General features: G+C 41.3%; 1 protein-coding gene across 2 annotated transcripts in view; it reads right to left on the bottom strand.

Annotated features, from left to right (window-relative positions):
• Nucleotides 1–1,102: 1,102 nt before the first annotated feature.
• The window catches only part of CRADD (CASP2 and RIPK1 domain containing adaptor with death domain), a 76,858-nt gene continuing 53,036 nt past the window's right edge, over nt 1,103–24,924 (bottom strand). For both annotated transcript variants that reach the window (XM_008636567.2, XM_017738018.1), the window contains exon 3: nt 1,103–1,619. In XM_008636567.2, the coding sequence (XP_008634789.1) occupies nt 1,324–1,619 (296 nt within the window). In that variant the 3' untranslated portion in view covers nt 1,103–1,323. The remainder of the gene's footprint in view (nt 1,620–24,924) is intronic.

A 24,924-nucleotide genomic window follows, 5' to 3' on the forward strand; every position in this document is an offset into this window, starting at 1 on the left:
ACTCAGCATTGAAACTCTGTTCTTCATTTACTGTACAGCAAACTGCTCAGGGAGAATTAAAATGTATTCTGCCTTTTATCATTCGGCCTCAGAGAGCAGCTGGTCACTTCCATTGCTTTTGGGCACCATGCAGGCTGAGCCCCACTTGCCTGGTCAGCAAAAACCTGAGTATTTTTTTCCAGGAGGAATAGAACCTGCATGACAGAAGGAAAGGAGGAGAAGAGCACAAGCTTTACTGTTCTTCTGCATAAAATCTTATCTTCATTGGTGGTACAATTGCACTGGCAAAGAACTGAGGACAGCAGTGTCAAAGCTGCCCCCACTAGGTGCAGAAAAGCTGGTAGAAAGCAAATGAGCCTGGTGGGTGGCTGGAGGGAAGCTGGAGGGAGAGCAGTGGGAAGTTAATATTGACCAGAAAGGACGTGCAAAATTCACTACCCTGTTGGGCGTGCAGTGCCTATGGATGCTTGACCACACCATGAAACAAGATTGCCCGGATACAGAGCACAGTTCAAAGACTCAGCAGGCAGCAGACTGTCTCTCAGTTAATTAGCAGGGACAAACACTGACAACTTAGGGGTTGTCTCCTTTTTTAGGCCACTTCTTGCTCAGTTTGCTTGGTTTTGCCTACTTCTGGTCACTTTTCTACTGTGTGCCTTCCCTGAGAATCCCCACCTGTGACATGGCATATGCACACAGGGCCTGTCTGCAGAAACCTACACCCATTAAATAATAATGGCACATACGTTCCTGCTACTTCCACTTAGGGTCTTTTTCAAAGGCAGACCAAGGTGGCAGCCAGCTATCCTAGCAAGAAACTGTATGTGCTGAAACTTGTATAAATGTGAAATTAGCCACCTGCAATAACTGTTGTAAAATTTTTAAATTAGTAACGGTGATTAGTCTCATTTCTTGCTGGGATATCAGGGAACTAGCATGAAACAGCAGTAAAAAGGTTCCTACATAGTCCAGAAAGTTAGTTAAACCAAGTCTTCCTCCTTTAGTGAAATCTAAAACCTTGCTGAACTCACTGCAGGCCCGCCTGCTTGCAAGAACTTTGTCACCCTATATCCCCACTGGAATAGCACAAAAGAGAACTGGAAAGAGAGATCCATTTTTTAATGCCTGCTAAAAATTAATCTGGCATGAAAAGAATTACAAGTCACAAGATGTCACAGAAAACTGGAATGTTTAAGCTTAATAAAATCACAGTTCCCAATCCCATTTTTTTCCAGTTTGAGGCGTCCCATCTTCAACATACATTTCCATACTCTTTACTTAATTTACCGAAGTACATGGAAGCTCTGAACAAATAGCATGGCTTCACTCAAACATGTACTGTATCACAGAAGGATCCACTTCCTCTGCCATCAGACTGGCGTGCAGACTTTGGATCGTTGCTTTTTTCCCCAAACGCTGTTTCCAAAGGACAAATGCAGCTACGATCTGTGACTGCAGGTTGTGAGGGTGATTGACTTTACATCGATAGATGTCAGTATGGGACAAACCCAAGCACAGAACCACATGCTCCCATTCAGGTCCCAGCCTCCTCGCCAGCTTGTTCAACTGCTGATCTGTTGGTGATATCTTCAAAATGCATGGTGCAATTTCAGCTAAATCTGTAAAAGAGAAAAACAAAAAAGAGAAAGAAAAAGCATGTGGGTGTCACTAGGCAATGCTGCAAATATTAATGTGAGACCTTGACAAAGGAGGGAATAAACATAAGCAAAGCTGAGGTGAAAAAATTAATGAAACAAAGAAACAGAATATGTATTTCCCTAGAAAAAATAATTACATAATCAACCAGAAGATTAACCAGAGGAAAACTAATGCTCAGTGGACCATACTAGGGAGCCTTGTGGTTTTGGAGGTCAGTAATTCAGACATCAGGACTGTATACCAAAGCAAAGACTTCCAAAAGTAATTACAGATTTCAGGGTAACGAACAAGAAAGGTTTTCAGGGAACCCGTTTCCAGCAGCCATCATCCTCTGAAAATCAATGTGCTTGCACCAGTATGGTATAGTGACAAATGACAAATACTCCTATTTATTACTCCTATTCTGTGACTCCATTCATACACTTCAGAAATAACTTTGATTCTTTAGTTACTAGGTACTAGTCTATTTTTTTTTTTCTGAGGGTTGTTCCCAGGAAATTCTTCTGTCTCCTAAAATGTTGCTTACCCTTTGTGCCCTGTCATATACAGCAAACTCATTTTGAGGAGACCAGCCTTGAGGGCTTTTCCTCTGTTTGAATTACTCCATAAGCATGGTTCAGGTGAACCCAAATGAACAGGGCATCAACACTGTTCACCAAGACAAATTATGCTTCCTTATCCCTCAGCCCAGTTCTTGTAACACTCCTGAAAACAGGCATGTATGTGCCACAGCTCCATTCATCTGAGCTCCTTGAAGATGTTTTCAGGAGAGTGCAAGGAGGTCCCATTTTTTCTCTGACATTTTTGCCTGACAGTAAGTCCACTAGCATTGTCCAAGTACCCAACAGAATGCCCTCTTCATCCGAAAAGATGTTTAACATTGAACTGGTACCTGAGGAGGACAGGATCAATACAACTACGAAAACAGCTTTCACAGGAAGCATTAAGGTAGCCGTAATTATCAGCAGTAAAAATCTTGTAGGGACTGAACCAAGTATTTCTTACGCACACAAATGGTCTCTTTATGTGTTCCCTAGGATAATCTGATAATTTTAAAAAACCCCTCAAAGTATTCATACAAACAGTGCTAGTAGCCTGTGAGAATGCAGTGCTATTCAAAAACATGCTGCATGGGATCCAGCTCACCTAACTACAGATAACACCCCCTGAACTAAATATGCTAGGATTAATTATTGCTAAGAAGAGAAATAGGCTGTTCTAAAATACAAACTCTCTCACTGGAAAAAAAAGATGTCTAAAATAATCAGCTTAATTACTCCTCTAAACACACACATTTCTCTCCACTGATTGTAAAAGGAGCACTGGACATAAGCTCAGATGTTGATGTTAATGCTGTAAACAGCCAGTGCCAGTGAAACGATTCTCTGCCTGTAAGTTCAAACCACCAGCCTTTAAAAAGGTGCAATTAGAAAAGCAGCATAAAATACCTACAAGGCATATTTGTTCTTCAATAGCCTTTGTGATCAAAAGCTGAAATGAAGAGCCAATGCAGTCTGCAATTGCTGCTCTACTTCTGTTGCTGAAAGTACTGCGACAAAACACAGGCAAAATATCCCCTTGAAAAATGCTGATGATAGTCTGTTGGTCTGAAGCAGCAGACTCCCTACAGAAATGCTGCTTTGCAAAATCTAATTTATAGCTCCAATATCATGCTCACAGTCTCCACTACAGCAGAACAGAAACACCAGAAAGCACCATTCCTTCATTTAATCAAAAGTAATTGTTTTTGCATAGAACACCCAGAGCCTGAAAACGTTTGTACAATTTCAGCCAAATAATACATAAGAACTATACAAAGCTGCTTTGAGTAAAGAGAAAATTGCTTTCTGAAAACTATTTAGGTCCCTTTGATCTTTCTGTCTCCAGACTGCCAAAGGAATCTGGGACAAGTGCTGGTTTGTGGATAGGGCAGAGGATGCACAACTTCTGAAGAAGGCTGAGTAATACCAGTGGGGCTGCCCTATGCAGTCACATCACACATGATACCAGTTTCACAGGTAAGTCAGGACAAGGCAGTGTCTTTCATGAATGCAAATACTGAGAATAAAATAAATATACCTACACTGTGCTGTCACCAACAATACTTTTCAATATAAACCCTTTCCTTGGCTTATGGTCAGCTACTAAGCGTGTGCCCACAGCAGTGATACCTGCCAGCCTGGGCTTTTTGCTCTCATGCTGGAGTTTTTCTATGTCATGTCCACTAGCAGAATGATTTTATGATACTGAAATGTGATCAAGCAGGAAGGCCTAACAATAATACATGTCAGCTTGTCCATCCAGCCTTTCATATTAGGCAGGCTTTTTTACTACAACAAGTACCTTGCCTTCAGCCTGTTATCAGTCCTTTAATAAGGATCAGAATAAAACCCATCCAGGAGATCTTTTCATCTTACGCTACCATCTGATTCTAATATGGATGTGGAAAACTCTGGGACAGAAGCCAAATGTTAAATTTAATACAAAGGACTGTTATTTCAGTCCCATTTTATTTTCTGTGATAGCTCATTTTCAGCTCTGATACAGTCACTGAGCAAAATCTGAGATAAATATTACATGACAGGCAATGTTATTTAGAAGTGTAGAGAAACATTTACTGAGAGCTTTCAGTTATGACAAATGCAAAATCACAAAAAGATTTGGGTATGTTCTAGGATTAATGCCACTCTAATTTAATAAACATAATGGCATTTCAGGTGAAATAGAAATGAGTTCTCTGTGCTCATGCCCAGACTGCTTTGAATACATTGCGAAAACATTAAAGATACCTTTTTTCCAGCTATGTTTACTACAAACTCTCATTTATAATCTCCACTTGTCAGGAACTGCCTGAGGGAGGTAATGAGATTAGAGAAAAAGTTTCAATTATGCAGATCCTGCAGTTGCATTTGAAAGGTATTTTTAGGATACTGAGACCTCATTTTTGAAAAAAAAAGGTGAAGTTTTTCTTGCTCTAGGTGGGTCCGATGAGTACCACTGTACAAGCTTTTGTTAAGCATACATTTCCACTTAGCAAAATGAGGACTGCACTGGTAAAAATGGGAAGAAGTGGGGCTTGGGGCACCACCAGAGGGTGTTGAGGGTTTCTCTGGAGAAGGCAATTTGTGCTGCTGTCACCTCCAGTGAGAACACCAAGTGAAACACTGTGTCTAGCTGTGGATATGGTCTAGGCTGCAAGGTGCCAGGGCCACACGCTGCAGAGATTTAGAGGCTGGAGTGTCACTGCTCATGCTAAAGCCACTACAGCCCTGAGGAATGAAGAGCCAACAGCTTTGTGCTGAGGAGACAGCCAGCCTGGTGCAGAGCTTCTCTCCTGGGACCACCAGCCAGCTGGCTGGCATGGTTCTTGGGACCATGAAAATCTCCTTCCATAGGGCTGGAGATGGGAAGGAGACTCTCTACTCTGGTTGTGAAGCTGAAACTGACCCCAAGAAAGACCCGTGGCTCCTTCTATTCAAAGCTGTAGCACAAGGGAATGTGCTTCTCTCCATCTCCAGCTCTCACTGGTGAAGGAAGCTCATCCACACTAAGCCTTTGTCCTAGTTGTTCCAGCTAAAAACCAGGAGATGTTGACAGCTTCTGGCCTGTGTGTACATTTGTACTTTCAGACCGCTGCACAAACCAGGAGTTACAGTGGTGCTGGTGAGTGTGGACAGGAAACAGAGCTGGATATAAATAGACAGTATCACAGATACAGACCAGACAAAACAGAGTCACCCAGATAACAGAAACACAAAAAACACATGGGGCAAAGATAGACAGTCATCGCTTTTGCATTTCTTTTTCATCAGAACCTCTCTAGCTTTAAGTAGGAGACCACAAGAAGGTATTGGAAAAATCAGGGGGATGGAAAATAAACTCACCTCAGCTGTGTCCCACTTGGCACAAATGGCTGGATGTAAAATAAAGTCCACACAGGAGACAGCAGTAAAAAAGGCCGAAGCATATCTGGGTGACCTGCAAAGTACTCAGCTGATTCCTCAAAACTGCTGGAGCCCGAAGTGCCTTAAAATTTTGTCTAAAGGACCCTTCTCCATGTAAGTGTGACTTCTTTGTGCATGACCAAAAGCATTTGTTGGAGTTTCAGAGAGACTTCTTCCCTGTGAAGTCAATACATTTTAACACACACCCAACTTTCTGGCTTTTGCTCCCTGCTCTGTAAAAGGGACTTCAATGGAAATTGCACCTGAACACAAAGTGCTGAAAGAGTCTCAATGAGTTGCTGCTTAGTCCAACAAGAACAGTGCCACAGGCAGTTCAGGAGACAGTTGAGGAGTCAGGGATATATAATAGCCCATCTTCAAGCCCATCTAATCATCTAAATCTGTCTGTTGGGAAAGGTGTCTCTGCAGACTGGTCTCTGCTTCCAGCACTGCCTCTGTATTTTATCCATTTAAAGGACCATGTACATACTTGTTGGATAAGACAGAAGAAGCCCTGGTAGAGGAAATGGGAATCCAGGTATCTCTGAGCTGCACACTGTAATGCTGAGCTGCACAGACATATTCCTCCTGGTAAATAATTACAGCAAAAATTATAAAGATTTCCCTGGGAAGGATCAAGAATGCTTCCTAGCCTCCAGAACAGCACCTGCTTGAGAGAAAACTCTCCTGGGAATCAAGCAGTATGCTAAAATCAAGCATGCGAGAGCCCTTGGCATAAACAATGCTAGGAAAACACTCTAATTTTTATATAATCACATCAGAAACATGTAGGTGAGTCTGGTCTTCGGACTTTGCATTCCTAGAATGGGACTGTAAAGAGGAGTAACTGCTTGGGCATGCACCTGGCCTCAGCATCTCCTCCTGCTAGGTGTATGGAGTCCTTCAGCAATCTGGACTCAAGTCAATAACTGTTGTTCGCTTAACCCTCTTATCAGATCCTCATAATGATTTCTAAAGAGTTCAAAGCAAACATTTCAGAGTCCTCTTTAATCATCTTTTCTGGCATCTGGAGAACAGTTCTTCCCTGAGAAGTGCTAAAGTTAGATTAAGAGGTTCTACAAGCAGCAAACCAAAGAAGCCTCACTTCCTCCCAGGATGTGAATCCCACAGCTGACTTCAGGTCTTCTGCTGCTTACCTGTTCCCAAGACACTCATTAAACTGCTCCTTTTTTCAATAGCAAATTGGCAGGCTTCTTGAAGTTGGACAAGAGGTTCAGAAGCTACTAAGGGTACGTGCATACACACAACACCCCACAGGAGAGGAGTGCATGGCACTGGTTACTAGGGGAAATTAAACTAAAAGGGACCCTGAAGCTCCTCAGAACCATTGTGGCTAACATGCCATCAGTGGCATGTGGGGTAGTTCAGCAAAAGGAAAACATACATAATAATGCATCTAGTGTGAGGTTCTGCTTTGCTCCAGCCCCCTCAGAGAGCAGTGCACTCATTCAGCTAGCCTGAGCCACAGACCCAGCACTGGGTACAGAATGGGCATGGTTGGCAAGGCTGTGTGCTGTGTGTTTTGGCAGCTGTGCTATGTTCCAGAAAATATTTACTGACTGAATGTCACAATAGTAAACAACTTGCACATAAACAGGTATATTTGCTTTAGAGTAAAATCCCCTTGGCGTGAGCACAATGGTGAGAGTGTGTCATGAAGAAAAACAACACTTGGCAGATCAGGTTGGGACAGGCTTCCATGAGCAGCGAGGTGGGGTTGCAGAACCTGAACTGAAGGACAGTCCGTAACGCTCCCACTAATGAAGACACTGGAGATTTCTAGGAGCTGCAACCCCCCTGAGCTGCCAGAGATGCTGGATGAAAGGCACAGCAGAGAAGAAGCATTTTGAGGGATCACAGTAAGTGCTACAGATCATTGAAGTTAAACAAAAGATTATGGTGGAGATCCTGGTGACAAGGATAGAATAAACAGAAGTTGTTGGGTAACTGCAGGGGATGGCTTGGCCTGATTTTTTAGAAAAGAAGATGGGAGGTTACAGTAGATCTCCATTTGTACAGCTGCTCTGCTGCTTTTTTGTTCAGCTGTTCTCTCCCAACACTGTCCTAACAGGTGAAACTGCAGGCAAATGCCTGTCCTCTTCCTACATCACATTCAAATTCATAAGCCAACTTGCAGCCATGAATGACGGGAGTGCCAGACAGGAAATTATCACACTGAATATACAACACTTGGCAGGTCTTCATGGAGTGTGCAGCACTTAGTCCCTCCTGTGCAAGTTAAAAATTATCATGAAGCATTATAAGGTTATTTCACTGCAGCAAACTTTAGGATCCAGTTTGGGATCTGCTTAAACACAGGAAACAAGTTCAATTTGCAAATCACTGAAAAAGAGTAAAACAGACTATCCAGAAACAAACCTCTACTATATAATTTGGATGTTATTTTTTAATCTTGTTGTCATTGTTGCTAATTAAACACCAGACTGATTCAAAGGCTGAGAAGGGAGCATTAGTATTTTGCAACAGTTCCAAATAATCATGCTCCAGAGAACATGGAAAAATATTTCTCTTCTAGGTATCAGCACATACATATCTTCTACGCATCTGCAAACAGCATGGATCACTCAGCCCATCCAGTCTACTCAAACCCACCAGGTCTACCTCCTGGTTTCAGTGGGTTTTAAAGAGTGCTTGACCAAGGAGCAAGAAAAATTGAACTGTATTATTTGCAGACAGATACCTGACCTCATTAGAGATAACTTTCCATAGTTAAAGTTAATACACCCAGCTTAAATTCACTTACAGAAGAGTAAAATAACTTGGAGAAGTTGTATAGTCTTTTCCTGCTTTTAGCATGTGCATAGCTGTTTCCCTGTCTCTCCTTCCAAAGGTGAGTGGTGAGTTACATGGGTAGCTGCGAGGTGGGAGGCTGTGATAGCTGTTCCACTTGTTCATGCTGGTTGCCTCCTTTGAAGGCTCCTGACTACCAACTACCAAAGAGATGCCCACCTCCTTCATCCCATTTTAGGCTACTGGAAGACACCACTTGATGATGACTATGAAGCAAGAGCTGATCTCTGTTCTCTGCTTGGGAAATCCAGATTCTTCCTCCCACAGGGTTGACTCAGCTTGGGGAAATCCCAGTGATGGAAAACCTGCACCTTTGTAGGAACAATAGGTCCAATACCTTCTTAAGAATATATATCATCTTCCCTAAAGCAATCAATTCAAATCTTGGTCAGTCAAATACCCAAACTACAGAATGGAATCTGTACAGTAAGCACACTGAAAGAAAAACACCCAAAATCAAGCTTTAGAAAGCAGTATATTTTTTTCAGCTGACCATGTTACAGTAAAACAAATCTAACAGAGAATTCTATGCTTGTTTGAATAGTTATGCTTCACAGTTTCTGTAACTTGCTAACTTCTGATCTGATGAATGCAAATGCTATACAGAATTTGCATGAATAAAACCAACTTCTGTCAATTAGTGTTCATAAAACACTTACTTGTAAGCATACTTCTATTATGGCAATTTACATTCCAAGTATCTTAAATTATGAAAGGCACTAATCAAAACAAAAGAAAATATGAAATACATTTTTAAGACTGGCTGCATTCTTCCACATTGTGCTGGTTTTTTATGACTTGCACTAAAAGGTACGAAGTTCTCTGTCTTATTTTTAACAAATTGGAATCTACCATACATATGACAGCCAATATGCAGAATAAATTGTGACCATGATCCTTTGATAATCAAATCTATGGCAACTTTAAACAATCTCCCTGAAGTGAAGCACAATCCACCCAAGGTACCAAATTCAGCTTCTTCCTGTCAAAAGCTTGCTGGGACTCTGCATTAGTGGTGTAATTAAAAAGTACATATATCTTCATTTGTTGGCAGCTCTTCTCCTCTGTGAGCTCTAAAACATCACATTTTGTGACATTAAATACATTTTGGGTATTAGGGTAAGAAAAAAAGCGTAAAATTTTGTAAATCTACAGGCAGTTCAAGAACACAAACGTTTCTATTTTGGCTCAATACCAGCAGCGAATTCATATATTCTTTATCACTTGCTAATGACTGCCTAGTAGCTGCAGATGTGGAAGCAGACTGCTGAAACTGGAAACATAATCATTCAGATTTCATAACAAAAGTTTTCAGTTGTATTCCCACTATTCTGTTTCAGTAGCTACGCAGTTTTTTTGAACATTTTTTAATCTCTCTTACAGGATTTGTACCTCTACAGATCTCTGCTATACTGATAGTCTTCAGTACTAATCTATGTTAAACAGATTGACAAAGAAGTCTGTAAATGAATTAATTCTCTCTTCAATTTCCACCCTGTTCAAGCCATAGAGAGCAATCCCTGGGTTTAAGGAACTGAAAGAGATTGGGTTTTCATATCTTTGCTCACATTTTACTGGAAAGAACAGGGAGGAAGTTTCAGCAGTTAATAGTGTGGATGTTATTTTGTCTCCCATGTGAAAAAAATTAATTACAATCCCACACAGTATTTCTCTGCTGCTGCATACCATGAGACCAAATAATTAATTTCATAAATAAATGGTGGCTGCAGATGCATGCAAGGAAAAGAACACCTATGCAAAGTAAACACAAAACAACATACTAGAATGTCTACTCTCTTTTCAGGCAGGATGACCCTACATTACAGGCACGATTGGACTTAATTATACTGTGGTTTTATATCTTTTTTTATTTTCAGCAGCATTTTCTGTTGTTCTAGACACTGAAGTTGAAGTAAAATTTGCTTGATATTTCCTATTAATTTCTATATTGCTATACATAAGTGAGCTCACATAAGTGAGCAATATGCATGAGCACTGAAGCCAAAGCTAATGATGCCATCCTTGCAGTACACCTTTGGTATAAATGCATGAACAGGTTCAGCATGCAGCAATACACTAAGGAAAAGAGAAATATCTGCTCAATTGTTAGGTTCTGTGGAACATTCAAGCTTTTAGGAATTACTAGATAGCACAAAGACACCTGCTGGCCTGAAAGTAGAGATGAGAGTCTTTGTTTTACAGGCCAGCCATCATACCAACAGTCAACTCTATAAATAATGATGAAAAAATCAAATTCTGAAGTATGTCACTGCATTTCTATATACTTTTGAATGCTGTGCAGTTCCCAGTGAACTGAATGGTGTTTGATAATACAGCACTTTCAAACATTAATTATAGATCTGAAGCCCACAGAGCCGTAATTTCTTTTTGTCATGTTTCTTCTCCACGCTGTCACAAACAATAATAAATGATCAGTGGGTGGTTGTATGAAGTTGTGATGAACATAAAACACATTCATATTTGTCACAGACCTCTCGTGGTATCATAGGAGGCAAATGTTTACCCATGTGGGTCAGGCAGCTCTGACACAGTAATTCACCCACTCTAAGTGAAAAACAAAGATAACTGGAGCAATTAATGATCGTTTTGTCAGTGAGGTGACAAACTCATCATGCAACTTTTGTCAGGGGATTGGAAGCTAACTTCTTTTGACAGACATTACTCGAATGCTTATTTCAAAAAGCCTGAGCTGTCTTTCAAAGAGCTGAGGCAAGTGTTAAGCCTGCTGCTCCTTTGCATGCAAGAATCGAAGCAGACTCCTTAGGCTTTTAATCTGCTGAGTACAATAAGTGAGTAAACTTTTTAAAATAGCCACTTTCCTATCAAGAAATCTTTCTAAAGGCTGCAGCATTTCAGCAATAAAATCATGTGCTTGAACTTTAGCTATCAATATTCCTTTCATGCAACAACAACGACACTGCCAGTATGAAGGATTGTTTTCTTTTAAAACAAAACTAATCATATGTGTTTCCCTTGCAGGATTTAAACCAAATATGACAATAAGCCATCTATTTAGCCTTGATAGAACTATTCATTCCTCTTCAAGATTTTTTTTTTTCTTCAGGTTGGCTCTTCTTTTTGCTTTGGCTCAAATCATTTGAAATATCAGAATCAAAGATCTGCACAACAGATGGAGCTCAGTTGTGAAGAATGCCTTTGGCTGGTGAGGATCTTTGCCTGGCAGGTGTCAAACCAAAATTAATACTGCACATATTATAGCGTAGTGAGACTGCGTTCCTTCCTGACCACAAACATGTATTAATAGAACAAGCCACGCAGAGCAAGCTAAAACAGTACTATCATTCTGCTGAATTCTCCACTGCTTGGCATTTTATTTAATCACTTACATCCATGCAAAAGGAGTAAACAAAATGCAACAGGTTAGTTTAGTGTCTCTTTACAGATATTTTGTATAGGTGTAAAAGACTTCACAAAATGCCGTAAGCAACATGGACTAAGACACCTCCTGGTTTCTTTTTTTCTTCCATTTTTTGCATCAGTGCTTTAAATGCTTATGAACTTTAGTAGACTTTCTGACATTTCAAAATCCACAAGAAAAAACAGGTAGTGGTACTAAAATACACTGCTCAGCTACCATCAGTTGCTATGCCTGCCTTGCCAAATGCAATTCAACAGCCTGAGTCAGAAGACAGAGCTTTCCATAGGTGCCAGGAAGGAGGGCTTCAGGTGGCATCACCTGCTTCTTCCCATTTTCAAATGAGTGGGAGGCTTAGCATCACAACCAACCCTCTTAAGTGCCAAGTCACTTGAAGATACGCAAGAAACCAATCTGGAACCTCATGGCTGGTTTCACAGATCCATACAGTCCAACAGCAATGTTAGCTATCCAGTAGGGCAGTAATTGTAGAAGGTCACAGCTGCAAGAGTTTTAATTCTCTGTAAAGCAAATGTGAGAATGTTTTTGTGTGTGTTTGTGTGTATACATACACACACATAATTTTTCAAAATCTTAATTAAAATATATGAAAGTCTCAGATATATGCAAGTCAAATTCATTCCCTTTTTTCTATTTCATTTCCACAAATTCAGGTTAGGGATCTGTCACCTGACCCTGGTAGGAAAAGGGTGAAAAGGGAGTGTGGGTGAAGTAATTTCTGAAACCGAGGTCCTAACTCAGAGAGCACTTCAGAGCAGCACGGGTTGAATGAGCACTTCTTTCCCCCGAGCCAGCAGCGACACAACAGCCCGCGCCATGTGCTCAGCGGCGTGGCTCGTGGCTGCCCTGTGACACGACACGCTGATCCGCTGCAGTCATTAGAGATCCCAGGACAGAACGGAAAGTAAGGAGATGACTCACAGCTGCAACCACGCACTTGAAGGCTGAGGACCCAATTAATCTTCTACTCACTCAGGAACAGCATTTTGCCAAAGCAACTGAAGTAAGTTCAAAATCAAACAAGCTATTAGCAAACATTTGTATTACTTCGGCTATTTGTAGAACATTTATGCTAGTATTAGTGGGACGATTCATATACAAAACTTAAACATCTGAAAAAATATTTTGCTTAAACAATTAATTTTCGTGTCTCATGCATAGAGAATGTTTTCCCTCATAGTTTTGTAGTCTACTAGCTGCCAGACTTTGATCCAGAATTGAAATTTCAGTAATTTTGGCTTTTGTACCTAACGAATCAGAAATAAAAATGTTTTAACACCAGAATGAAAAGGCTGGAAGATTGACAGACCATAAAAGATTTGTTTTACTTGGTTTGGGATTTTTACACAGGTATGTCTAATCTAAGTAAGACTGAAACAAAACCAAAAAGCAAAACAAAAACTAGACAAATTTCCTCTGTCCCAGAGATGCAGAAGTACAAGTGCTGTTTGTGTCCCTGAAGGAACCAAACCTGAAATCCTGCTACAAACAAGAGAGAAGGGCTGTTATTTCCTTGACAACTGTTCCCGACATCACAGCAACTTCCTAGAGGTAACAAAGGAAAACCAATCTTAAAAAAAGGATTTTTCCTTTGCTTAAGCAAACATCTTTTCAGTTCTACAAACTCAGAAACAAAGAAATCAAGAGGCTTTTTTCATAATGCTGAATATTTTAGCACCAGAACTGTAAACATCAACATCTTTTCCTTCCTTCCTGCCTTCCTTCCTGCTTTCCTCAGATATAGCCATTATGCATTGTTTGACTTTATTAAAGAAATCAAACACACCTTGAAATGAACTTTCTAACTGATTTTGGGGTTAGATAGGGTGAAGTATTTTGACCTTCACATTCAACACGTTACCTAATTTCGTGTGTGTGCCCCTCAGAGAAGAGGTGAATGACCTGGTGCTGCGAGGTTAACACATTCTGCAGAAGTGACCTCAGATTTCCCTTGCGGAAATGCACCACACCACATCGGTGTATGAAAACCCAGCCATGCTGAGTACAAACCACACAGTGCCCATCTACCTAACCGGGCCTTCCACCTGCACTTTAGTGGGTGGAAATATCCTAATGACAGAGGGTTCACGTGCAAGTTTACAAGCACCAAGTGCAGAAGACAGATGAAAATTTGGCTGCAATTCTTTGGTGTTCTCTGATCTTGGGAGATTCAAGCTTTCTAAGTCTGTTATGGAGCCTAGGAGTTGTATGCTAAAGTCACAAGACTGACCTATTTAAGTAACTTTATTCAGTTCTGTTGATTGAAAATGGGGGTTTCTTATCTACTCAAAAGAGGTTGACAAGAGCATGAAGGTACTGCAACATCTCAGGCTTTTCAAGACCTGCTATTTACTAGGCATTACTTAATGATATTTATACTGTATTTGAAACATTTGAGAACTTCAGGCACCCCATGAAAAATCCTTGCTTGAGACATCTTGGCATTTATAGAAGTATAAAGGTTTTGACTTCCAAAATTGCCAAGTAAATGGGAATAGCCAAGCTGAAAACTGTAAAGAGCCTTACTGTTTTCAGGAAGCTCTGTGCAGGCAGATTATGAGACTTAGGACAAGAATCCTTGGATCACCTCAAGAAGCCACATCTCCTTTTTAAATAATCCAGGTCTAAAGCATTTGACAAAGAGACTCAACAGACCCCTTCTGTAAACCAAGCAAGGAAAGTAGAAGCCATTTTTAATATGGGTCTTTGTGTCATGCAAGTATTTCCACATGAAAGTAGAGAAACTCAGTCAACCAAAGATGCCTGTGTCTGTAAGTAAGGCAGGAGCACAGCTTTTACAGGGAGCAAAAGTCTGTTTGGAACAGCTGAACAAAAGCTTGATGAAGGAACTTCAAACAACATAGAAAATTGTCTCAGATACACAACTGGAAAAAAAATTGTAGCTCTATAAACCCACAGAATGCTATTTTAAAGACAGTTTCATTAAGAAACACAGCTTGAGAATATCAATCAAATAAGATCAGGGCTATATGCAGGGACAGCAGGAGGCAGCTGAAGCAATCTGCAGCACAGCTCTAATGCTCACCAGTCTCTGACCCCGAGTAAAAAGATAATTACTGCATGAATGTGCACATTAGAGCAATCCAGAAAGCCCAGGAAAATACAGGTTGGTCTACAGCTCTGTATGTCCCATCCAATATACTTTCTTAGACTGACAACACAGCTGTGGCTTTAATTTTGAAGTCCACATTTTTCTATGGGAATCATTAAATACAACATACTTGTCCTGTTCAGCAGAAAAACAAATCCATCTCTATTTTTTTATTCCTCCGAAACCTTAATTCAATTGTGCAACATTTGCTTTAGTAACATATTTGAAGATGTTTTAGATATGACCTCATTTTTATACACCATCCCAGGCTTTCCAGGAACTCTGAACCAACAGCCTCCTAGCCTTTCTTGTATCTGAACTACTTGATTTTATAGCTTCCACACTATACTGTCTGGACACTCCCCGTGTGACTGGGAGGGGAGATGTTGTGCTAAATACAAACATTTAGGGAGGGGAGTTTGCAATCTCAGGCATGGGTTGTGAAAAAGGCTTTTTATATATTAGGTTATGTACACAGAGTTTGCCATCATTATGTTCAAATAACTCCAAAGAGCTGGGCCTACACAGGTGAAAAAAGAAGAGCACCAGAGGAGCCAACAGCCCAGCATCTCACCTGCTCTGGATTTCCTACTCATGACCACAGCTCTGAAAGGTGCCCATCTTCAGATGCTGATGGAGCCCTGTATCACCTCTGCAGATTTAATCAGACAAGCTAATTGACCAGGTCGAAGAGAGGTAAATAATAGATTGTCCCAAATAATCTTGAGTAAGGAACTGAGCATACTGGAATATGGAAATCCACTAAGGTACTGATATAAAAAGGGAGCAGACAACCAAAGGAGGCAGTTGCTATTTGTGCTGAAATGTTATGGAAACAAATAGGCACATATCTGCACCTCACCTCTATTCTCCTGGTTGCTTCACATGGAATTTTAAGGCATTGGGTTTAATACGGAAAAACATACCTTTGATTCAAATTCTGATGTCTGCATTTACACAGTGATAGTTTTTCCAGGACAGTTCACAATGTAGATTCCTTTTGGTCTCTTAGCACTGACTTAGTCTATTCCCACTTTCTGCCACCTTCTCGATCTCTCTTCTCTTCCCTGCCTCATCTTGCCATTGCTGGAGAACTCTGGAGCTGGGACAAGGTGCTACCACCATGTCCATCCACCACAGAAAGGCAGCTGGTCGGTTGCCCAACCCATGCTGGGCAGACATGCAGCACTGCCACTGGATATGTGGACTTGTCTGTCAAAGGTATGTTGCAAGTTTTTCCATGACAAAAACGCCCTCCTACTCTCAAAAAATGCCTTTTTTGTTTTTCTTTTTCTCTTCCTTCTCCAACTTTTTCTCTCCTTCCCCCACTTTTTGAGCAGGAAGGAGAGTGACAGGGAGAATAATGATTTCCTCAGCTTCTGTTGGAAAAAACCCACAAAAATTTTCCACCAAGAGTGAATTTTTTTCTGGTTTCTTTTGTTTGTTTGTTTTTTCTCAGTGAGGTTCAGAAGCCATATTTTAAATTTAAAATTTCCTAAATAAGTGTCCAGTTAATACTGTCATTTGGTGTGGAAGGCAGCAGAGATCTAGTACCTCTGTTTCACTGAGCACAGATCCCAGCTGTAAGTGTGGAAAGAGGTCAATTTGAATTTTTCTCTTCAGCTGCATCTTTTCAAACCTCTTTTCAGGGTTTCTGTTGTATAAATCAAACCCCACAGCCCAGCATGGATGCACAGCTTGTCATGCTTTCCTTCTGCCAGTTGGCTCTGCACTTCCCAGTGTTAATTCCCACTGCCTCCACACGTTAGAGAAGGAGGGAGGAAAGCACTGGTCAGCGAGGAGAGGACCCAAGCAGCCAAAAGCTACAGTGGCCTTCCCATGCATGGAGGGAGCATCACAGATGGGTGCAGCTAGTAAAGGAGAAGAAAAAGGCACTGAGGCCACTGATTTTCCAATGGCATTGATGGGCAGGGGTCTGAGCAGGTCTGGGACCCTTCAGTCACTGATGAGAACAGAGTGTGTGTATGCACTACACACTGTCTTGGTGTCAACTCAGGAGTCAACCTTGTTTAACATGTGCTTTGTCTGAGCAGATGGCAAAGCATGATGGCTGCTGGGTAAAGATTTTGCTGCCAAATCAGCCCCCAGCTGTTTTCAAAAATAGACTGCTGCTCTCTTTACCAATGCAAAAATAGCCATCTCCCTAATTCCCTCCTTCAAAGTATTATTTTTGGTATTACAGGAGCATATACCTAGCCAGACTATATAATTAACACTATACAATTTTTAATTACCTACTACAACCATTTTCCCACACTAACTGATGGTAGTGGTGTTGAATGGTTGTTGTTTTGCTGGGGTTTGAGATTACTATGAAAATTTGAATTCCCAGGTAGAAACTCACTAGGTGCAGAGCCTGCACTACCAGGTGTAGAAGATGACCCATCGCTCTAGCTGTACCATGTCTCACATGAAAAAAAAAATCTTGTGACACAGAAACAAGCCCAAACCTCATTTGCAATAGCAAGTACATAAGGCAGGACTGTTCCAGAAAAGACAGTGACAGAAACACATACTGATTTAGTTTATTCCTTCGTCAGCTGGGGTTTTTTTCATTTATTTTTGTCCAGGAATGTCCTATAAGGCTAGGTTGTTAACTGACTGGGACCCTTCCAGCAGAGTCCCCAAGTGTGTGCTGTGACCACAGGGCAGCACAGCTTCCTCTGGGTATCCCTCCTTCTGACAGGATAGGAGCAGCAGGGCTCACTAGCACAGCAAGATTTAACTCCATGCCACCCTGACCCAGCAGCAGGGCGTTGGCCTCCTGAAAGTCAACAACTATCTACAAAACACGAAACTAGTGAAAGTCCCGTTACCTCACTGGCACAAGTAAGTTCCAGACAAACCAACACAAATACAGGAAGCATTGGAAACATGCTAAGTTCTGGGGATAAACAACCATCATCCTAGCAAGTACATAAGGCAGGACTGTTCCAGAAAAGACAGTGACAGAAACACATACTGATTTAGTTTATTCCTTCGTCAGCTGGGGTTTTTTTTCATTTATTTTTGTCCAGGAATGTCCTATAAGGCTAGGTTGTTAACTGACTGGGACCCTTCCAGCAGAGTCCCCAAGTGTGTGCTGTGACCACAGGGCAGCACAGCTTCCTCTGGGTATCCCTCCTTCTGACAGGATAGGAGCAGCAGGGCTCACTAGCACAGCAAGATTTAACTCCATGCCACCCTGACCCAGCAGCAGGGCGTTGGCCTCCTGAAAGTCAACAACTATCTACAAAACACGAAACTAGTGAAAGTCCCGTTACCTCACTGGCACAAGTAAGTTCCAGACAAACCAACACAAATACAGGAAGCATTGGAAACATGCTAAGTTCTGGGGATAAACAACCATCATCCTCTTTCCTCCATACCTCTGAGTTTCCTTGCTGGTGGAAATAGTGGAAGAAACACCCAACTACGTGTACACACACGCACTTCTCAGCAGACCAACAGCAAATGTTGATCCAGCAACTGTAGCTGGAACACAGCAACCCTACACCAGCAATAAAGCACCACTGGGTCAGATGTTATGGTGTCAGCCCAAATTAAGCATCACGAAGCATGCATCAGCCAAGCCAGCAGCCCTCCTTAGCTTCAGTGAGCCCTTGAGCTGTGCTGTGTGGAATTGCTGCTTTCCACATGGAATATCTCGCTCAGAGCAGGGGCTGTCACAGCAACTGCAATAGCACCACTGATTTTTAGTGTGATAAGCTGTATTTAGAGCAGGAAAGTATTGCTCTGTGAGCTGAAAAGCAAACCAAACAATGAGCGACAAAGTCATGAGCTTCAGGCCAAAGGTTTCAATATCTGGTGCCAGTCCCATTTCCCAAAGCAAAGGGTAGTTTATGTACACTGTAGACATTTTTTGTCTGAAGCAATACTAACACATAATCTCTTTATTTATACAGCACATTAAGTGTCCTGCACCCCCACCCACAAAATGGTCTGATTCTAGATCGACCCTGCTGTTGTTCATGGGAGGAAATCTAGGTGTGTTGTAGAACCGATGGGTCCTGATATTCTGCAACATCAGACAACGTGATTCCTTCCTCACAAGGCTCCAAGGTCCTCCTAGACCAATTTTAAAAAAGGGGAGGGCAGGGAGAGGAGGGAATGGTAGACAGATCTGTGGTGGAACTAAAACATCAGGATTTCTGGAATCTTTGTCATATGCTGTAACTGCAAAATTATGCCTCCTATCTTCCCCATAAACAGCAAACCTTTTTTCTCAGGATATGAGATGATTAGGAAATTCCCTAAGCTCACCTTAGTTTGGTTTCTTCCCTCACTTCAACGTGATTTCAAAAAAAGATAAGACCATTAAATGTTGTCTGGACTTTTGTTTCCAAATACTTCTTCCAGCATGGAAAGGACCAACCATGGAATAACCAAGCAAGTCACCCTATTATGCAACAGACAAGAAAACTGTTTGTGCTGGTACACTGTGTTTTTAATTCCTCTGAAGGCTGCTTTCCCCCAGGGAATTCCAGTAATCTGACTGATTGAAGTGTGTTTTGACAAGTTATAACAGTCCAGAAAACCCACCTATAAAATTACATCCTGGTAACCTCTTCCAAAGTAAACCAAAATCTTGGTATCACAGCTCATTTTGGAAAGTATTGTGCCATAGCTTTCATTTGTTATGAGAACACAGCTTGAGTTTTAGGTGTAGATAACAGGTGGTGTTACACCTGATGATGTACAGCAAGATGTAATCTTCCCCTGTACCAGGTTTTTGTACCAGCAGGGGCCCCATGGATCATGTCCTGAAACTGACAAATAAAATCATACAGTCTTAATATATTCTTATTTTATCTACTTTCTTTCACTTTAGGTGAACACACTGCAAAGTCATCAGCTCACCCTGAAGGTCGTTTGTCCATCCCCAACAGACAAAGTAAATCAGCTGCCAGCGTAGATGTCAGCCTGTTGGAAAGACAGGAACACTAGCAGAGTCGAAGGACCAGGCAATGTTAGGCTGAGAAAGTGCTTTTACTACTCCCACCCACAGTGCCTGCAGGCCCCAGTCATGTGCCACACACCAGGCACAGCACATGGCTCCCATCATGTAGGTTTTCTCTGGTTATACCACTGCTCCACAAGCCTACCAGTCTCATACTGCCTTTTGCTTGCCCCTGCAATTGAGAGAAAATATTTGACTGGGTATGAAGCTCTTATATATAAAGAATTTAGGATTCAGAGGGCAGGAGTTGTAAAATGCTAGAAGCTAAAACATTTTGGAAAGTGAGTCACAGTAAGTATGGATGGACCAACCCCATTCTGTCTCCAGGCTCAGCTGCAGCCTGGATGGGTTAGAACATCCTGGAGATATCTACTAGGAAGACAAAGCAGACAGAGGCAGTGAAAAGCAAGTAAGTCCCAGACTAACATATTTCATTTTTCCATATTTTTCTTCCTGAATATCCCAAAAAGAAAGCAGACAGATTTTCTGTAGAAGTTACTAGGATTTATTAAAGACAGGATATTGATATGAAACATTCATGACCCTCAACTTAGCAGTATTTCTCTTGGATGGGGTAACGAAATAAATTTATTACACATCAGTGCCAAGAAGCTCATAATAAAAATACAGATTATAGTTCTCAGATTCATCAACTCAAATCAGATATTGTTGAAAAAACAGTCCAGCAGAAAGAATGTCTCATAAGATACTTGCAGTACCAAAGCAACATATGAAATACATATTTTATCCAACAATAGCATACAAAGCAAACTATTTGATTTAAAGACCCTGACACAAAGGCGCCTGTGAAGACATGAGAAGGAGACCCCTTGTCATGTTATCCCAGGTGTGGAGTGTGTGGAGTGTGTGGAGGAAGACGATAGATATGTTAGACACAGGTAAAGCAAGCAGAGATTTTATTGCATCTCAAGTTGATGATTTTATGAGACATGAAATAAATTAATAAAGCATGGATAAAGCAAGAAAGAGAAATACTGCAACTTTTTGGGGAGCCAGGCTTCAGCAAAGGTTCAGGCAGATCACAGCCACAGCAAACCTTCACATCAATTCTGATCATTTTGTCCCCTCTTCTCTTCTGTTTCTGACCTTCATTTCTTTCTTTACTGGAGCATATCTAGTGAAGAATCAGTAATCGAGGACCAATTCATTAAATTCCTGATAGTGAGATCTGAATATTTCATTCTGCTTCTGCTGCACTCCCTACAAAAGTAAAGATCTCTCTTCAAAATGGTCCCAGAGCTTGCCTGTGTGGCATCTGCATGGTCTGCATGGCTTCAGGAACACCTAACACATCAGCCTGCTGTGAAAGGAGGAACTCATATGGCCTTAGGTATGATTGAAGGCATTGTCACTGCTGGAAGTTTCCATAAATCAGACTATAACAGACCAACCCTTTAACAACTCATCTCTCCTCATTTCCAGACATACTACCAAGGGGAAAAATTTATTCTGCCAAGGATTTCCAGTGTTTCCAATTCTTTACTTCTTCCACCTTATCCTCAGGAAAAACAAAGCAAAACCGAAAAAACCCCCAACCCTCCGTCAAATTCCCAAAATAAAGAAAAATTAAACCAACAAAACAAGTAAGCACCACAGCGTTTCTAACTGCCTTCCAAAATACAACAATCAAAAAAGCATTTAAAATTGCTTTAGTTTGGGAAAATTACTAACCATGAGATCTCTAGTGCATGTCTGTGTTCAATAGAGAATGTAATGGAAAAAAAAAATAGAACTTTAGTGACCGTCCAAGAAAGATTTCATGAAAAACAGGGTGGAAGGGAGTTTGTTTGGATTTAATGTTTCCCCAGAAGCATCTCTAGTCCAAACATTACACCACAGGTCAAATGGAGGGGAGCCAGAATGTGAAACACTTTAAAAATAACCCCTAAAAAGGAAAGTGAAAGTGGCCAGTCTAGTTAGAATCATAGAATGGTTTGGGTTGGAAGGGACCTTAAAGACTATACAGTTCCAACCTCCCTGCCATGGACAGGGACACTTTTCAGTACGCCAGGTTGCACAAAGCCCCATCCAATGTGGCCTTGAACACATCCAGGAATGAGGTACCCACAACATCTCTGGGCAAGTTGTTCCAGTGCCTCATCACTCTCACAGTAAAGAATTTCTCCCTAGTATTTAATCGAAACCTATTCTCTTTCAGTTTGAAGTCATTCCTCCTTGTTCTGTCACAACATGTCCTTGTAAAAAGTCTCCCTCCAAGTTCCAGCTTTTGTGACCATGAAATGCAAATTCTGTGATAAAAACCAAATTTGGGCTCTGGTACCATCACTGAGCATCAATAAATACTGCAACCTACACATGGGAAGTCCAACAGAAAAATACAGGTTTAACTTGAAAAATTCTTCCTGACTGGTACTACTGCTTTTAAGCAAGCTTACATTAAAATATTACAGTTTGAAACTGACAGTTTAAAGTGCTACAAACTGTCCTCAGCCCTCTATTGCAGCCCTTTCAAGATGCCTCCTTGCAGACAGAGAAGCTCAACAAAGCTCTCACATGAGACCACCTGCCACCAACATCAGAAAAACTGTATGGGGCAGGTGCCTTGGTAATATTTTATAGCAATAAAGTTCATCTTGCCAGTCTGTTTCATGCATATTAATACTCACTTTACTGAAGATGTCCCTTTCAAATGAAGGAAAGTAACCTGTTCAATGTCTGATGATGCTCAGACACTGCATCCTGATTTTCACGTAGGTTCATTTATCCTTTATAGCATTTCCCTGGATCTCAAGGTTGAGGATGGTGAGGGAAGAGAGAAGGATGGTGTTGAGCAGTATGGCAATGGAAAGCAGTCATATGTTGTCCTAGTAGATTCTCACAGGCAACCCCTGCAATTCCCTCAATACCTCTCAAATTGGACAGATCACAAAATACCTGTAAGGCAATTTTTCTCTCTTTTCCAGCTGCTCTTTGAGACAGAGATATGTGCCATTTAAGGGGGAACCAGAGAATTACGCATTAAATTGCCTGACAGACAGAGCACTTGAGGCCCATGCAAGCTAAATATCTTAATCAAAGAGAAGACAATTCCAAACTTCTTGTCAAGCATGACTGAGAAAGAAGTGATCTTACTAGAGGAAGAAATGACCAGCAGCTTGAAGCACTGAAACAAGAAATACAAGCTGTAGAGGAAAATTCTGACACAGCCTCAGAGGATGCTGAGGAGAGCTTTGAAAAGCTAATCTCTCCTGAGGCTCAGGAAGCTGAAGGGAAACCCCCTGAGACGTCAGGGGAGTTGGCACCTATCTACTCTGATGTGTCATCCTGTAGGAAATGCTGTAGCCTGACAAGGTAGCAAAGAAAAAAAAGTTCTGTATTTTGGAATTGACCCAGAGGGGGAGACCTGCTCCAACACTGCAAGCTGAGGACTTCAGGCTTCAGAAGTAAGCAAGCTCTGCATTTCTGGAGAGAAACAGGCAAATGCAAACAACAGTCCATGGAAAAGATGCTGATGAAAGTATTGTGTTGTGTGCTAAAAGAGAAAAAAAGAAAAAAAGAAGAGTGCTTCAAACAGCCAAAGGTTCCACAGAGGTCTGAACAAACAAAAAGTGTTAAGTACAACTTGGGAGATTTCAAAGAATGGATTTTCATGGGACCTTCAGGTGCTTTTCTGAAGGCTGAGGCTCCCTCTTTGCTGTGCACAGGGTGAGTGAGACTTCTGAGAGCATGATGCACAGCAGCTGGCAGACTGAGCATGAAACAAAGCAATGAGAAATGCTCAGCCATACACCCCTCAATAACATGAGAGCCTAATGCAGGGCCACATGGAGGTATGTCTCCACTCATGGTTTGCAGCCTAGAATTCTTTTCCAGAGCTGCATAAGTACTTCATTTCAAAAGCAAGCAATGTCACAGCCCTTGCAATGAGATATGAGAACTAGTGCTGCCACTGACACCCTTCACACAACATCCCTACACTAACAATTCATTTACAAGGAGGTTTGAAACCACAGCTCTCAGTTCCCAGAAGACTGCACTAACCTCCCTGTCCCTCCCAGTGAAGCAGTTCCTCTGGCTGCTCTCAGGCACCAAAAGCATGCAGGGCTTTCTAGCCTCCTGCCTCACTGTTCACAGACAGTGGTTGATCGAGGGTCTGCAAATGACTAGTGAAACTCTCAGTGTGAGCTGCTAAAGGAGATTAGTCTTGAGCAGGCTGCAGCAGAACTTTCTGTCCCAGCAGGGCCAGTGGAAGCAAGGGAGGAAATGGGAAAATTGAGTCAGTTGAGGAAACTGTCCTGGCCAGAAATGTCTTTGGTTTCTTAACTGCCTGATTTAAAAATAAAAAGAAAACAAACAAAAAACCAAACAACAAACAAAAAGAAGATGAAGAAAAAAAAAAGACTGTGGCAGAAAAGGCACAGTCAATCAATTAGTTAGTCATTTCCAGTTCAAATATTTCCATAAGTGCTTGGCAGTGTTTTCCATGTAAGGGATGTCTACTGCTGGTAAAAGATTTCTTAGATGGCAGAGAATTCCCCTTGATGACAAACTCTCCTCAGACAAGCTCCAGTCTGGGCAATTTCCCTTTGGAAGCCTTCACAACTTGTTTGTTCAAGCATTCTGAGTCTTCTTAAAAGAAAAGCCAGTTGGCTATCAGTCACATTTCCAAACCTGACTCACTGAGAGAGGCAGTGCTGAACTGTAGGAAAATTCCTAAATTTAAGATACCAGGAGCATACTACATACTTGACCTGAATACTTTACCTTTACAGAAAACATTTACACAAGTCCTTGGTGTGTCTCGAAAGGATGTACACAGAAGCTGTGTTTAAGAATCATTTTACCTGTTACTAAAATTCAGTCTAATCTGGATTATAACTTGGCAACTGAAAGCTGGCAATTCTTACATAGAAAAGTATATAGGTGTAAGTAAAGAGAAATACTGCAGTCTTGTATGTTCTGATAACCAAACTCCCACTGAAATTCTAAAATCGAA

Source organism: Corvus brachyrhynchos, unplaced genomic scaffold (assembly GCF_000691975.1).
Source record: "Corvus brachyrhynchos isolate BGI_N302 unplaced genomic scaffold, ASM69197v1 scaffold56, whole genome shotgun sequence".
Lineage (NCBI taxonomy): Eukaryota > Metazoa > Chordata > Aves > Passeriformes > Corvidae > Corvus > Corvus brachyrhynchos.